Below are 18,143 nucleotides of genomic sequence, written 5' to 3'. Positions count from 1 at the left end.
ATGCATTTATCTAAAATGTGCATCAATTCCCTTGTGAGGTCTGCTAAGCAGAGCCATCTGCTTTTCTCCTGCATAATAATTTTGCAAATGTCGTCATTGGGTTGGTGTTACTGTAAGTCTTTTAACCACTTTAATTTTTATGGTGATTTTTTGCACTTTTCATTTAAGCCTGCTACAAACAAGAAATTCATATAAAAAGTGTTTCTCCATACTGTTTCTCCAGACCGTGATCCCTACTGCTAGACATAACCACATATCTGTATGCCACCTATCACTCCAACCCATTCAGGAACCAAGAGCAAACAGTTCTCAGCAAGGACAAATCCAAACAAGCTGCATAAACCAAGGATATTTATTTATGCTTCTACCATGCTGTTGGTTACACTGCACCCTGACACACAAGTACACAAAGTATAGAGAGAAGATATCTTCTCTCTTCAGAAATATTCTGGCTATTTTTCTATATTTCTTTATATAAGTAAAGAATATGTATAAAATATATATTTATTACTCTCTCTATATAGAAACATATATTTCTATAATATTTTTCTATTTTATGCAGTCTCACTGTACTCTTCAAAATATCTGAGATAAGATTACTTTTGTAAGAGAGCATTCAAGGTGGTAAAAAATATATTTCTTTGCTAAGCATATTTTAAACTTTATAATCAGTGAGATCACCAGAATCACCAGAAGTTAACTTACCTAGACAACAGCTATGTAAACTGACTTTGTTTAAAAGTCAGTGACACCTACTTTAGGTGATCAACATTGGAATTAGATACTAGTATATTAAATGAGACTTTCAAAGATGCAATAGAAATTTATATTCCTTTTTATCTTTTCATCTTCTTTCTACTTCCAAAATGCACTAGAACATCAGAGCCTGCTACATTACCATCCTTTCAGAAGATGTTTTCTGTAATGGTAACGCCACCAGTCTTGGATCACATGAACAGGTTCTAAACTCAGCAAAATAGAAACTGAACAAATGTCATTTCCTTCATATGTTCCTTCCCTCTTCCATTCACGCAGCTGAAAAGATTCCCTATTATCTCAAATGTCAGACATGCTCAGTAGTTCCTGTACTGTTAAAAAAATCTCCCTCACAAATCCAGTCTCACAGATCCTGTGGATCTCCAGTAATTCCATAGCAAAGACACTTGTTTTCCTGTAGAAATACCCATATTTACAAACATGGTGAGGTTTCTCTTTCCTGACATTATGAAAATGTTTCCCAAACTCATAATCAAGTGTTGAACTAAACAATTAACTTGTGCACAGAAATGATGTGACCTATGAATTTGTTTCATACACACCTATTCCATGTTATGGGTTTTTAGCTATTATTTGTGAAATCAACCAAGTTCTAGCAATACCCAATATTCTTTCACATCACTGAGACATAGTAGCAATGCATGGGTTTGAATCACATATTACAGAAATTTTATTTGCTTAAACTAATACATACTCAGAGGTTTTAAGCTCTTTGTCACCAATGAGGTTTACAGGAAGAGCAATACTTACTTTGTACCCATTAATAAGTGTTAATTTATTACCACAAATGTGCTGGCATTTCAAAAGCATCACTGCAAATCAAAGACTAATGCTGTAACAGACTGAATTTCATTAGCAAGGAAACATGTCAATCTTTGACTAAATTAATGATCAAAAGAGGTGTTTTAGGAAACGCTCAGTAGTGCTGCCAGCAAAGCACAAGGAAATCCTCCAAGTAAGGATTTGCATTTTAGAAGAGAATGCCCAGAGCTTGGAGCATATTTATGAGGCAGGCTCATGTTCCAACAACTGATAAAATCATTTTGTCATTCAGTCTCATTTTTTAGTTCTACTATCTGAATGAAGAGCAAAGATTGTGAGGTTAAAAGCAAGTTATCAAGGAAGCTGTACATTATTGAAGTTTTCCATCTCATCAAAGTGAGGCTGATCTTTTTCCGTCTCAGTGTCAAAATTTTTTAACAGTTCAGCAAAATCTGGATGCCACCAAATTGACTATTGTCAAGATTCAAAGCCCACCATGACAACTAAAAAGTGTTCGTGGTTGCATGTGAACCAGAAGACAGACTGGCCAGGAACCATTTCCTGGCCCTGTCACTAAACAGGAGGGCATGGAATGGTCTGTGTCCACATGGCTGAATCAACTCCTGCCTCCAAACAGGATGTCTTCATCCAAACTAACTCCTGGGAACGGTCCTGGGCCTCTGCCAAACCCAGAACCATTCCAGGTTGTTTCTGGGAGTTGCTGGCTCCTTTGGGCTGAAAAGTCACTTAAAGACAACTTTAAAAACATCACTAGACCAGTACTCAAATCTGTGCAGTAGCCCCACATAATTACAAGTGTGGATGTAACCTGTGTGCCCTTTCTCTACTAATCAGACTTAGTCAAAGGCATCAAGCAAAGATGAAGTTTGTGCTAATGGGTCTCCTGAAAGAGTTCTTAACAGACGCCTCCCTGAGAGTCAATAGGAAAATACGGATGGGATCCAAAACTGAATTTATGCTGGAGTAAACTGGCAATTTCTGTTTAATTTCTCTTAATGAAATAAGAAAGCATAATTTCACAGAAGTTTAAGAAAAACAATGCAGTACACCACTAACCTGCAGAGCACAAGGGCCTGAGAAACCAGCAGCATTCGTGTCCAAAGGGTAATGAAGCTGGTAAACAAGCTAGAAAAGCTAGAAAACAAGCCTGATGAGGAGCAGCTGAGGGAGTTGGGTTTTTCAGTTTGGAGGAGAGAAGGTTCAAGGGGGACCTCATTGCTCTCTACTGCCTTAAAGGAGGCTGCAGGGAGGTAGAGGTCAGTCTCTTCTGCCCTGTCTCAAGTGAAAGCATGAGATGAAATGGCCTGAAGGGAGTTCCAGATTAGATATTAAAAAACCTTTTTCATTGAAACAGTGATTAAGCATTAGAATAAGTTGCCCAGGGAGGTGGTGGAGTCACGGTCTCTGGATCTGGATGCGGCACCTGGGGATATGGTTTAGGGGTGTTTATGGTGGTGCTGGGTTGATTACTGGACTCAGTGATCTTGAAGGTCTCTTCCAACCTTGATGATTCCAACCAACAGCTGAACTAAGAGAGGAACAATCTAGTCTGTATTTGGCTAGACCATGGCAGGGCTTTAAATTGTGCAATAAAATTTCTTTACAGAAAGGGGGTCAGGCATTGGAACAGACTGCCCAGGGAACTGCTGGAATCACTAACCCCTGGCAGTGCTCAAAAAACATGTGGATACGGTACTGTGGGGACAGGGCTTAGTGGTGAACATGGCAGTGCTGGGTCAATAGCTGGACTCAATGACCTCAGAGGTCTTTCCCAAACTTAACGATTCTATGACTCTATGATTCTAAAAATCAAATTTGCTAAACATACATACCAAATATAAATGTTTACTGGATTATTTGAACAATAAATACAACACATTAACCTCTAGCTCAGAATAATAAACTGTAAGCTATGAAAGACTTTTAAAGCAGTGAATTTAAGACCTAAACGAAAATTCATGTAATGAAAGAATATCACATAAGAACTACACAAAAATAAAATCAAATGATCTAGCTACTAAAATACACATATGTGTTCAAAATCTTGTGGGAATCAAATATTCCAGTAAAAATAAAGGGAGAGATGGAAACACAAGTTTCTTATTATCACACTTCATATGTTATAAAACCTAAGAGTTAACTTATTTTTGGCAAAGGGACAAAGGTTGCACAATACTCTGGCTTACACAAATATTTTCTGTTGTTAAATGCATCTTAAATGTAGCTTGTCATATATTAACTTTATGCACACGGTGCACCATGCAGCCTAGGAGTGTCCCAAAGATCCCTACATTTCAAAACACTGATGAATAGCAAGCTGCCAGAGTCCAGTGAACCAGGTGTAAAATAGTTACTCAACAATTTATAGTTTAACTGAAACCAGATAAAATCATTTAAACAATAAAGACTGTACACATTTTGACCAAAGTTGGTATTTTTGGACAAATTACTGCATATGGTATTTTCTAGAATACTCCTTCCTGAAAAGATAAAACAGTAATAATGTGAATAACAGTGAAATATGCATGTGGAAATATATCCTCATGTTTAACATTTTTAGTTGCTCTTTCCTTTAAAGGAAAAAAAGAGCTAGATGTGCAGTGGAAATGGTTATGAAGAAGTGGATATGCATATATTAACCACAGACTTTATGCTAACACGGCACTTCCTTCCACTGAGGATTTTATAATGTAAAGAAAGAGAAAATGATTTAGTAAGAGTGAATATTTAAGAATAAAAATTCTGTATTCTTCATTCATCATCCACTTCTAGAGTGAGTTTTTACTGAGCACTAACAGTTTACCATCACCAGAGGGGCAAGGACATGGTCCTGCCTCAGCCTTCTTATTGCTTCACAGTGACAAAGGAAAATGTTCAGATACACAGAACATGCAGTAACAGCTCACACTGAGTTACACAAACCAAGACTGAATTGCAGAAGCAATGATATTTGCATACATATTAAATTTTAAAAACATCTTTCATAGTACTCATCACAATTTATATTACTAGTCATTTCCATACATTTCCCCATGTCCAGCCAGCAATCTGCTCGCCTTGAGATAAGAAGCCATTATTAAAACCATAACCAGTCTTAATTTTTGGTGTAATACATAATGTAATTGTCAAATATCTAGTGATCTACTTAAAAGTTACTTAGAGATGAGAACAAGAAAGTCCTAAATATATTTATCGCTGTTATTAATTATTTATATTCCGAGGGCATTAAAGGCCCAAATTCAGACTCAGAACTTATTTTTATATCAAACTACTATATTATATGTTAGTAGGATTACCCATTAACTTTTTGTTTCATGTCAATTGGAAGTTTGTGTATAGAAGAACAGAGCTTCCACAGGAAATCCTTGGCATTACCCACAGGCTGAGCACATGCCCTGCTTTGCTAATAATATAACAGTTATTTGAGAAGGTTGAGGTACCTGAAGTTCTGATGCTCGCTTCATCATCTCCAGGGTGATGTAGCAACCAATAGAATGAGCAATCAGTACCAGCTTTATATCTTTTGATACATTCTTTTTGAGGAAGTTCAGCTTATGCTCTACTTGTCCGTTAAGTCCAAAAACATCCTCTAGCTCCTTAATATCTGTGTCTGAAACATAAAAGAAAAGAAGTCCTTCGGTTCAATGGTAGAAATCTCAAGTATCTCTCCCCCCCTGCCTCACTTCTTCGTAAAACACTGAAATAAATACATACATTAATTTAAAAAAAAAAAACAACTCAAACCACCAGACTTAATAATTGAAAGTTACTACCACTGGCAAATATAGACTGATGAATCACATGCACAGGATGTGAAGCCTTATGTGTAGCTTGGGAACCAGGGAAAGCTAAGGAAACACATGAGACTTCACGGCACATCATCCAGTATTGTGGTCTCCTTCATTAAGAACAAGACCAAACTCAGAGCATTGGATCAGCTTAAATCAATCCATCTTCACACTGAGCAATCAGGACCTACAACAGCAATACTGCCCAGGAATAAGAGTCCCTCCTCACAGAAGACAAACTATCATGTACGTCATCATGCACTAAAACTTTCACATATTCAAAATCTCCTGTCTTAAAATAAAGATGCACAAAAATGTCCCATGTAATGAGGAAAAATAGAAACTCCTATGTGTCAATACGGAGCACTAGCACCTACACAAACGACCCCTATTTATGCAGGTTCTTATCACTGTCAATTCAGCCACAAAGAAGATCAAGTTAGAACTTCATGCTTCTAGGTTATAGTGCAATTTGATCACTGTTTTGCCAGGGACCTCTTAAGGGAGCTTGAGCAATCCCTTATGAGAATTTGGATCACTGCTTCCTGGCCAGTCAACAAGATGAAGTTGAACCAGTGTCTGTAAGAATATACACCAATTCGGGCATCTTTAACGCTTGCTCATGAGGTGGGTGACATGGATCTCAAGTTCCACAATCTAAGGGGGTTCACAGCTCCTTCATCTGCTAGAAAAGTGCTCTACTCACTAAACTAAATGCTATGTTGAGGATATACCACTCCAGTTTAAGCTGGACTACTCCACTGAAAAGATTGTAAGAAAAAATACTAAAATAAGAATGAAAGAAAAGAGGCAGAAAGCATGAAGGAATGTATGCCTCTACCTTACCTAAAGGAGATGTAGTGGCACTAATATCACCTAATGTCTTAAATCCATACTATTATCTCAGGATTCAATTTCATACTCCAATTTCAAACTCTGAATTTTATACTCCTTGCGGGCTGACTTTGGATGCAGCTTTAGTCTGAAATAAGCTAAATCTCCTGGCAGCATGGTTCAGACACATGATGGGGACTGGCTCATCACTGATCCATGGTCCTAGAGATGGCATCTAGGGTCCTGCCAAATGCCACACACCTTTTCAGGAGCAGCTGACAGAGATAGTGCACCCACAGTCCTAACCAAGTATTAGGTGTGACTTCCCATTTGGTTTCTTTTGATGTGCTCTGCAACAGTTCCCTGCGTGAAAAATAGATGTGGAAGAAAGCATCCATTGATACTATAAATACATTAAAATACTGAAATGCACTGAAAAACTACTGTAAGAGAAAGTCAGATAGTATCACAGATCCATTTCAGATGGGAGTTGGCTTTGCACCTGCTTGGAGAAAGCGACAACTATGGGTGAACGGTCTAGGACTGTAAACAGCGTTTATCAAATCACAAAGGCTGATGGGACTTTAATACGTATGTAGGAAGTTTGATGGCAATTGGACAGTAACCTCAAATACCAAAAATTACCAGTGTTACTGTACTGAAGCTATTGGAATGCTGACAGTGACAGTACTAATTAGTAGCCCAAGTGGGCTGGCACTATAACACCTTTTTTATTATCTGCATGAAACATAACCTTTAGAAGCAAAATAATTGCTCAAGAACATCTTCTGATGGCTCTTTTCTGAGTTTAAATTATTAGCACAAAGATGACAACAAGTTCTTCAGTTAAACTAATATTTCTACTAAAACTACTGATGGTCATATCCCAGCATAACTCGTAGTAATTTACTCAAAAAGAAAAAAAGGTTTACTAAAACACACTCAAGGAAGGCAAAATTAGATGAGAAGTAATATTTTGTTTATTAGGCCTACATTTTATTTAAATTTTTAAATATATTTAATTACACAGCAGCTCAGTATCATGAAGGAACAGGTTGTCTATATCACAAGTCTAATTACAGGCATATATAACACAAACCCCCCAGAATACTTGAAATACAAGAGGCCACTGTATACAAAAACAAGTGACAGAATAAGTTCTATTGAGTATATGCATATCACCATGTGTTGGCTTGTGCAGGTCAATCTCCTCCTGCAAACATTTGCTATCATTTCCATACTGTTTCAGTTAGGCACTGTCATCTCAGTAACTTATCAGCATGTCTTATAATGTCTGACATTTCATTTCAATTCCTGAAAATAAGGTTTTTTACAAGAATTTCAGCTTATTTGCGAGTTAGAACAAGTAAAAAGGAGGTAAAGTAGACACATAAATCTTCTGGAGAATTCTCATGGTTCACAAGACCCCAGAAACCAACCAGAAAACAAAACAAATTTTGATTTGCATTATTCAGTCTCATGAGGTTAATGGTTTCTTTTCACTATATGAATTCTGTATCTGCTAAAATAGTTGCTGAACATTGCTGCCATGCAACTAATAAACAGTATAACAGAGACAGTCTAGCCCCATCTCAACATCTTCCAAGTTTAGATAACTATATCAGACAAATACAGTTACTTATTTTATTATTTATTATATTATTATTTATGAAGACATTAGATATGTAATTTATTATTTAGTTACCTAATAGACTGCAGTGTAGAGATTCTGGCCAACATATTCATAGCTATTACTAACTTCAGCAGAGATGTGTCTGTTCAGAACCAGTTGTGTTGCCAAAGAGGAAGGATATGGTTGGGGATTAAGAGGAGAGTAAAAAGAAGGGCTTTTCCTCCTTGCATTTGCCCAGACTTCAGTTTAGGACTTGAGCATACTCAGCTCAAGCCTGTGCACTAGTGTTTCCTTATGGGAGCTGGGGAGAGCAGAGATTGAAGAAGCAATTTTTAACTGGATGGGTTAGTTGTGATTGATGATGACCATGGTCACCCATTCTACTGCACTGGGCTGAATCATCCTCAGCACAGCACATTTCACACCACTCAGAGCAAAGATGCTCCAATTCCCATGGCTACTGGTCTGTGTTACATACACATACAATCCCTCTGAGGCTGCGAGTCCTGACAGCCAAGGTTGACCCGAGAGAAATATTTCAGCTGTTTAATACAACCTTTCCTTTCCTTCCAAAATACTGGTTTGTTGCCAAACCCAATCACCTTGGCACTATTCCTGGAGAGCCACACTGGAGGATGAGTGTGCAGTGTGGGGTTTGGTGATCCGCATGCAAAGCTCTCATCATGGACTGACCCCGCACTCGTCAGGTGAAACTCCAGTAACCCTATATTGAAATATGTATCCTATTTTGCATCTGGACAAATATAAAGTTGCCCACACCCCGTGTCACTTCATGTTTCCCCAACACAAATGCTACACTTCTCATAGTCCAAAATATGTGAGAGCTGGGCTGCGTCACAAGTTTGGAAGATTTATTTCTTTATTTTACAGAATAAAATCGCCCAGGAATTATCCAAAATCAACATGAATTTCTTGGGTGGAGAAGCTTAAATGGGCTCTTTGTACAAGCAAACAGACTTGCACAAACACACTGGCAGTCAGCTCTCCAATGGCTCTACATCAGAGAAGGGACCAGAGTGACTTCACCTCAGGTGTGGAATACATGCCATGGCTGAAGGACAGCTCATTTAAGCAGTTTTCAGATAGTAGAAATTATAAGACTTGTACCTTACGCTGCAAACACCCCATCTGCGCCAAGACGTGATTTTAAGACTTTATTTAGCTGAAGTGTATTAAAAGAAATACTGTATTTCTTTATTTTCTTTGGCAAAGCATTAATCTTCTGATGTGCTTTTGGAAAAACAAATGCGCCATCACTTTAATGAATCTCTTTTTCTGACCTCTGCTAAAACCACAGGCAGAAAACAATGATAGATTAAAATAAAGTGTTTGCTCTAAGATTAGTCGACAAGTTAATCTTGCTAGGAAAGAGGACTTTGGTTTTCAGGGAAATAACGGAGAATTGTGTTTGTTTGTTTTTTCTGCTGTGTATATAAGGGAAATTCTTAAGCAGAAAAAAAAAGCATAGCAGTTATACAAGCAGACTTTAGGCTGGCAATTCACAAAATGTAGCCCATCATTAAAGAGTCTCCAAAAATCATAGACTTCTTTTTACTGGATGATTCAAAAAGATACTAGAGGCCAGATTTTCCAACAGTACCCTCAAATGTCTGCGTGCTTTTGTACTTTCCAAATTTCAAAAGGAAAGGCTTACATGTCCAAACTCCAAATTGCTGTGGTCACAACAGGTGACTAAGTATTTGAGCTCAGTACATACAGACACTTGTTCACTTGTCAGAGAGTGACTTTGAAGTCTCTCCTAAGATCTGCTCATACACAAGGCCTCCAAATTACTCATGAACAAGTAAGGAACTATGTGAAAAGGTAACTTGTGATTATATGTCATGAACGAATGGGAGGTAAAACCCACTGGTTTACCTGCACTGTGTCTTCTTCCCTGGACCATTTACTCTAGGAGGTAGTAGCAGGATATCTAAGAAAAATCTCTAATGAACCCGTTGTACAAACTCTTCTGGTCAAGAATTTTCAGAACTGGACCTTTTTGCAGGATAAGGACAAGTAAGTATCTGGAGACTGAACCAGGGGGCTAGAAAAAAATTCACCTCTTCCTCTGAAGATGGTGCTCATTTCAGCTGTGTGACACATCACCATGCAGCTTAATGTTAGCAGTAAGGAGAAACAACAAGTTTTCAAACGCATGAAAATGCAGTAACAAGAAAGTATCAAGAGGAAGCAAAGCAAAGCAGGAGAAAATACTGACAGGTCAGTGATGATATCAAAGCATATGAAAAGGTACAAAGCATCAAGTACAGCCAACCACATGGTTCAGGAGAGTTAGCTCAGGGTCACGTTAAGTCCACTGCATCTCCACCAAATACCCTAAGTACAATCAGCATATTGGGCCAAGTGTTTTACACTTTACACACCACGTCCTTTTTCCACTGCAAACACACACACTGCCTGGTGGGAAGAGCAGTAGTTCTGACTGAGTAACTTCTGTTTAGATGAAGCAACCCCTGGGAAGTTTTATCTTATGACAGGCAAAAAGCAACCCCACAACTTAATTACTCAGAAGGATTAGCTGTTAAAATGGTGTGCATAGTCAGGAGTCTAATTCTGGAAATTAAATAAATAATTTGACTGCTTTTGTTCTTATAGCAAAAGACAATAATTTCTTACAACTGAATGATGCCACTTGAAACTGTTTAGATAGAACTGTAAGGTTAAAAACAGAGACTTAAGGTGAGTCTACTATGGGCATTCCCTAAAGACATATTGCTTAAAACCTGAATGTTTCACCCAATCTTTCATTTGATTAGTGAACCCTGGATAATTTGTATGAGCAAGCAATAAAATGCCAAAGAAATGGGATGGAAGCCGTGAAAGAATGTTCAATAAATATTGAAGAACTGCTCCTGACACCAGGAACCAGGTCTTAAAGCATTGTGTTTTAGATTAACCCTTAGACCTTAGGCTGGCCCTAGCACCCTCAGGAACTGTTCATGAAACTTTTAAGATAAACACACCACTCATTAGTGTTTATTGGAGCAATTACTTTTTGTAAAGGTATCCTCCACAAATAAATTACCATTTATTTAAGATACTGAAGTGGTCATATGTATTATTTTCTTTACTAGAAAAATAACAAGACCTTATTTTACAAATTGAACTAATGATTTCCTTTGCTATCTGCATACGTATTGCTGGGACACTTGTTTAACACCTAATCTGTTTTTCAAAGGAAGCTGTATTATAATTAAATTAGTACAAGTGTAGTGTGACAGAATGAACTAATAAACATGACAAATACTAAACCACAAATTTTTATTAAAAGCATACAGGACCATATTGAACTTATTAAATTTAGAAATCTGTTAGAAACTTATTTTATTTTGCATTCACAGTCTTGCTTCCCTCTGATTAGGGTAACTACTACCAAGGTACGATGAGGTAACAGCACAAACTTTGTCTCCAATTTTGGCAAGGCAAACACCATTAAAGAGTGTTTTATTACGCAGTTTTACACCAATCAATGTCTCTATTCCAACCACTCTAACATGCATAAAGCAAATATAACATGGGTGTTTTACATAACATAGATGGAAAAGTTTTCTGTACTTGAATGACTGCATTTTGCAGTCATCTACTAAGCTGAACAACTGCAAAAAGTACAATCTGTAAGAATTTTCAGCATCATATTATAAAGAGAGAAAACAAATAGTAAAATAAAAATTAAAAAACAACCACTTAGCAAGGAAGAGGTTAGAGAACCACCCCTCTATAGTAGATCTGAATTTCCAACATGAAGTGACCTCAAGGAGCAAAAACAAAGAGGTCCGAGCCCATGGAAAACTGATTGTCCATGTTATGTTTTCCTGTTTTCTGGACACACTGAAGCCAAGTGCAAGGCTCTGTGAATTCCTTCCACTTGCCCACACAAACAAAACTTCACACTTCAACAAAACTTGCTTTTATACAGTTTAAAAATGAAAGAAAACGAGAATAACGATGTTCTGCACATCTCCAAGACTGGGTAGATATAGCATAGATGGCAAAGAAAGGACAGTGGAAACTCTGTGAGTGTTGAAGGGAACAAAAATAGATGAATATCACTTCACAGGCATTGATTCCTCTGGTGTATGACAAATGAGGTGCTGTGCTGCAGTAGGCAAGTCCAACAGTCACACCTATTGAAAACAGCACTTCAAAACTTCGGTAAGTTTAAACAGATACAAACAGAGAAAGCAGTACTGAGAGCAAACAAGGGAGAGCCGAAGTTTGGAGCAGAGTAAGACAGCTGGCCAAGGAAGACAACCCATGTTATTTCACAGACAGGAAATAAAAAGAATTATTTCCAAAGTAAGAGAAAATGAGAAAGGAGCACACCACAATGTCAAGAGAAGGAAAAGGGAAAAAGCAAGGATCTGAGAGGGGTCGTTATGGAGTAGCTCAAGTAACAATAAGAATTTTTACCTCACAGTGACCATACGTATTGATGGGTGACATTTTATGAAGTGTTTGATCCTTCTACTGAATTCAACCTATAACTTTTAATTTGTTAGGCCAGTCCCAATTTTTCTTGAAAATCCCTCCCAAAATTTTATTCAGAACTGCAATAGAGACCAAGATTGAAACATTCAACTAATTACGACTCTTCAAAATAATACCAAAATAAAACTTATCTTGAGAATAACACTAAAATAACAGTAATGCAATTCCTGCTTCACTAGCTCCTATAATGGCATTAGGATGGCATTGAGTAAACTTAGTCCTTTTTCTTTATTCTTGTGTATATTCATCTTGGATGATACTATTTCAATAGAAATATAAAGGAAAGTGTAGGTTTCTATGTTCATTTGTCTATGGAAACATTAAATTTAATATCCAGGTCCAAATTATGTAACAATACCATCTGCATCCTTTTTAAGCAGTAAATGATCCACTTAGGCAAATATAACATTTTTCCATCTTTCATCCTTCAAAATTTATTTATAGATTATAAAACACTTTCAAAATTGTTATCTTATATTCCCTGATGCTGTAAACTGGTGCCACAGTGCTGACTGAAAAGAGCTACGTCAGTTTATTCCAGCAGAGAACATGACCCCCTGCTACCAGTGCTGAGGGCTGTAGCACAGCACGTATGCAAAATATTCTGCCATGCAGTGCTACCTCACAGCACTGAATCCATGCTCCTAAACTGCTACCTGGCTTGAAAAGCCCTGTAATCTCTGTGTGGGCTCCTCTTTGCACAAGGAGTGTGAGCTGACAGCAAAGGGAACCAGCCACGGCTCAGTGACTCCCAGAACTGATCCCTGCTGGCAAAAGAGAAATGGACAAAACAGTATATGTAAAAGCCTGAATTTATGAAAATCATTTCACTTTCTACTTCATATAAATTAGCAGGTTTCTTTATCAGTTCCTGATGCTTTAAAGAAGCATTTGCACATGCTGTGCAGTGCAAGTTTTGTATGTTTCAGGAGGAAACACAGTTTTGCCAAATGATCACTTCAAATTCTGATTTATATCTCTTCTTCTCCAGTGTTCTGTTACATTGTTTAAAAATTAATTCTCTATTACCAAGGTAGCAATTTCCTTTTTAACCTTCCTGAAGAAAATGCTGAAGGTTTCATTCTTAGTCACTGGCCTGAACTACCCAGCATGGCAACTATGGCAACATGCCCAAGGTACTGTGATGGCTTTATTTTACTTGGAGTTTTACCTGACAGCTGAAATGGAGACTTAAGAGACACCACTACAAAACTGAGTCCTAACAAGAAAGCTGGAGAGGAACTTCTACAAGGGCATGGAGTGATAGGACAAAGGGGAATGGCTTTAAACTGCAAGAGGGCAGATTTAGATTAGACTAAAGGAAGAAATTCTTCACTATGAGAGCGGTGAGGTGCTGGAACACATTCCTCAGAGAAGTTGTAGATGCTCCATCCCTGGAAGTGTTCAAGATCAGGTTAGATGGGGCTTTGAGCAACTTGCTCTTATGAAAGGTGTCCCTGCCTATGGAAGGGAAGTTAGAAGTAGATGATCCCTTCCAACCCAAACCATTCCAAGATCTGTCATTACACATGAATAAGGGATTTTTTTGGTCTTCATTTTGCACAGGTGCTCTGATACATCCTGAAAGGGTGGGCAGGACTAAGGGCTGCTCCTGGTTGTCCCCTTATGATGGTATTTAGGTAGGTGTTAGTAAAGTAGGAATTGAAGGACTTACCCAAATCGTTCTAACAGGTAAGTAGCCTATGTACCCCTATGTGGTTGCGAGCTATGCTGGCGAGGGTTCATGCCCTCGGTAGGGTCGCCTATGCCAGACAGGTCAAAACCATAGGACCAGATTCACTTCATTCTTGGGCAGGATGAGCTCATTAGCCTTCTGGCAGTCATCCTAGGAGAAGGACAACTCTCATAGCAAACCCGGGCAGATGGAGCTCGCTTAGCCCTGGAAGGCCATCCATCTAAGAGAAGGTCACTCTAATCAAACCTACGTCCTGAGGACCTCGCTGCCACCGTCCAAGCTTGCTCGGCCCTGGCAGATGAATCTCAGGATTAAAGGGTGGGTTCAGTTCCGCGCATACTGCATCTCACCTAAAAAATCCATTGCGCAGGCTTGAAGGCTTTACCCACATGCAAAAAGTCCTGCAGCGACGGGCAAGGGTCGAAACGGTAGGTGAAAGGTGCACTGGGAGCCGCAGACTCAACCCTGCATGCAGGCGGTTCAGGATATTGGTCATTTGAGACTGACGGAGATGAGAGTCTCTTGGGGCAGCACCCTGAACGACCAAGCAGCCTTTTCAAGGACAGCACTGCTTGCTCCACTCGGAGAGGGGCCTAGAAAAGGTGGCCTAAACAAAGCTCATCTCCACCTTCACCCGGTTGGTTAACCGCAGACCAACGGGCATCTTCTTCCAATGCGGTCGCACAAAGAGCAAAAGACAAAGGCACGCACCTGCCTCCAAAGGTGTACCTAGGTGTACTCTAGCATGCTGGAACATCAGAACCATGCTCGATTCTGCGGACAGCGGACGTCCTGTGCGTCGCTCTGCCCTAATTGCCCATGAGCTGGCCCGTCTCAACATCGACATAGCTGCTCTCAGTGAAGTTCGCCTTCATGAGGAAGGCAGCCTCAGAGAACACGGTGCCGGTTACACTCTCTTTTGGTCAGGTAAGTCCAGAACCGAAAAACATCTCTCTGGTGTCGGCTTCATGATCAAAAACTCTATTGTCCCTAAACTCGAAAATCTGCCGACAGGTCACTCTGATCGCATTATCTCCCTACGCCTTCCACTAAATAACAACCAACACGTTGTCATCTTCAGCATATATGCCCCAACTCTCCAAGCTGACCCTGCTGAAAAAGATAAATTTTACTCTGACCTGCGCTACCTTACCCAAAAGGTACCAGCAGATGATAAGATCATTATCCTTGGTGATTTCAACGCCAGAGTAGGCAAAAATTTTGAAGCATGGAAAGGAATATTAGGCAAGCATGGCGTTGGAAACTGCAACGATAATGGTCGACTTCTGCTAGAATTCTGTGCGGAGCAACAGTTTACCATTACCAACACTATCTTTCAGCAGAAAGATAGCCTAAAGACAACCTGGATGCACCCCAGATCTAAGCATTGGCACCTCATTGATTATGTCTTGGTGCGACGGAGAGATGTCCGCGATGTCCTCCATACCCGCGTGATGCCCAGCGCAGAATGTCAAACAGACCATCGGCTTGTGCGCTGTAAACTCAATTTCAATCTCAAATTCAAACCCAAAAAGGGCAGTATCCCAAGGAGAAGACTCCAAGTTAACGATCTCCAATCAGCCACAGTAAGAGAAAGATTCCAGGCAAACCTTCAAACTAAGCTTGATAACCATTCCACAGATTCTGCAGATTCCTCTCCTGAAGCAATTTGGCATCATATTAAAAGCTGCATCCTGCAATCCTCCGAAGAATCCTTAGGGTTCTCCCTCAAGAAGAACAAAGACTGGTTTGATGAAAACAATCATGAAATCCAGGAATTGTTGAGGAAGAAGAGAACCGCCCACCAAGCACACCTTGCACTGCCATCCTGTCCCGCAAGAAAAGTAGCCTTTCGTCTTGCATGCAGCAAACTCCAACAGAAACTCCGTGACATCCAGAACAAGTGGTGGACCGATCTAGCTGCAAAAGCTCAACTTTGTGCAGATACAGGGGACCACAAAGGATTCTATGAGGCCCTCAAAACAGCATACGGGCCTACATACCAAATCCATAGCCCACTACTCAGTGCAGATGGTCAAACGCTTCTGACAGATAAAACCTCCATTCTGAATAGATGGTCTGAACACTTTCAGACTCTTTTTAGTACCAACCGTGTAGTCCAAGACTCAGCAATTCAGTCCATCACACAACGACCGGTGAAATACGAATTGGATACTGCCCCCACTTTAGGAGAAACCCTCAAGGCCATACAGCAGGTGAAAATTGGCAAGGCAGCTGGGGTTGATGGAATTCCACCTGAAGTCTGGAAACATGGGGGCCTTGCACTCCATGCTAAATTTCATGAGCTTGTGGTGCGCTGCTGGGAACTAGGTGAACTACCTTCAGACCTTCGTGATGCAGTCATCATCACCTTGTATAAGAAGAAAGGTACTAAATCAGACTGCTCAAATTACCGTGGTATTACTCTGCTCTCCATTGCTGGCAAAATCTTGGCAAGAATACTCCTGAACAGACTAATTCCCGCTATAGCAGAAGAAATTCTACCTGAATCTCAGTGTGGCTTCAGAGCCAACAGGAGCACCACAGACATGATATTTGTTCTCAGACAACTGCAAGAGAAGTTAGGGAACAGAACAAAGGTCTCTTTGTAACCTTTGTTGACCTCACCAAGGCTTTCGATACTGTGAGCAGAAAAGGTCTCTGGCAGATTTTGGAACGTTTAGGTTGTCCCCCCAAGTTCCTTAAAATGATCACCTCACTTCATGAAGATCAGCATGGCCAAGTCAGATATGGCAACACACTTTCTGAGCCCTTTCTAATAAAGAATGGCGTGAAACAAGGCTGCGTTCTCGCTCCTACCTTATTCACAATCTTTTTCAGTATGATGCTCCAAAGGGCCACGGCAGACCTCGATGATCAGGACGGTATCTACATTCGATATCGTACTGATGGAAGCCTATTCAACCTAAGGCGACTGAAGGCCCACACTAAGACCCTGAACCATCTTGTCCGGGAGCTGCTTTATGCTGATGATGCCGCCCTTGTCGCTCACACAGAAGCAGCTCTGCAGCGTTTAACATCCTGCTTTGCAGATGCTGCCGAGCTCTTTGGGCTGGAAGTCAGCTTAAAGAAGACTGAAGTTCTCCATCAACCTGCACCCCAGGAAGTCCTCCATCATCCCCACATCACCATCGGCCAATCAGAACTCAAATCAGTCCAACAGTTTAATTACTTAGGCAGCCTCATCTCCTCAGATGGTAAGATTGATGGGGAGATAGACAATAGGTTAGCGAAGGCATATAGTGCTTTTGGAAAACTCCATAAAAGAGTATGGCGTAATAAACACTTGAAGAGAAGTACCAAGATCAGTGTCTACAGAGCCATAGTGCTGTCTACTCTTTTATATGGTTCCGAAACATGGGTCATCTACCGCCACCACCTGCGTCTCCTAGAACGCTTCCATCAACGCTGCCTCCGTACAATCCTGAACATCCACTGGTCAGATTATGTGACCAATACATCTGTTCTTGAACAGGCAGCAATCACAAGTATTGAGGCCATGCTACTGAGTACGCAACTGCGATGGGCAGGGCACGTCTCCAGGATGAAGGACCACCGCCTCCCTAAGATCCTGCTCTATGGTGAACTTGCCTCCGGCTGCCGCAAGAGAGGAGCTCCGAAGAAAAGATACAAGGACTCCCTGAAGCAACAACTCAGCCTTGGGCATATTGATCACCATAACTGGTCTACTCTGGCCTCTAACCGGGAGGCCTGGAGACAGTCCATTTATAACGCTGCTGATGCTTTTGAGAAAGCACGCAGGATCACTCTTGAGGAGAAAAGACAACGCAGAAAGAATCGAGCCTTGCAGAATATACCATCTAAGGAGTCTTTCTGCTGTGTCTTTTGCAACCGGACTTGCCTTTCTCGTATTGGCCTTTTTAGCCACCAACGCGCTTGCAAGAATAGTGGGTAGAGCCCTTCCCAAATCTTCGTTCGCGAAGCCTAGCCATGATGATGATGATGATGATGATGATGATTTTGCACAGGTGAGAGGTCCTACATGGAAAGTAAACCAATTCACCACAAGCAGTTCTAGAGTCACAGCTGGACAAAGTTTGGTTTTCTCACTCATTTA

General features: G+C 40.1%; 1 protein-coding gene across 3 annotated transcripts in view; it reads right to left on the bottom strand.

Annotated features, from left to right (window-relative positions):
* LDAH (lipid droplet associated hydrolase) overlaps positions 1–18,143 on the bottom strand; it is a 119,395-nt gene that overhangs the window by 58,863 nt on the left and 42,389 nt on the right. For all 3 annotated transcript variants that reach the window (XM_027690212.1, XM_027690211.1, XM_027690209.1), the window contains exon 4: positions 5,001–5,170. In XM_027690212.1, coding sequence (XP_027546013.1) covers positions 5,001–5,170 — 170 coding nt within the window. The remainder of the gene's footprint in view (positions 1–5,000; positions 5,171–18,143) is intronic.

This window comes from Neopelma chrysocephalum, unplaced genomic scaffold, assembly GCF_003984885.1.
Source record: "Neopelma chrysocephalum unplaced genomic scaffold, ASM398488v2 Primary Assembly neopelma1_80b, whole genome shotgun sequence".
Lineage (NCBI taxonomy): Eukaryota > Metazoa > Chordata > Aves > Passeriformes > Pipridae > Neopelma > Neopelma chrysocephalum.
The sequence above is the reverse complement of the archived record's forward strand: the minus strand, read 5'-3'. Positions and strand labels throughout refer to the sequence as shown.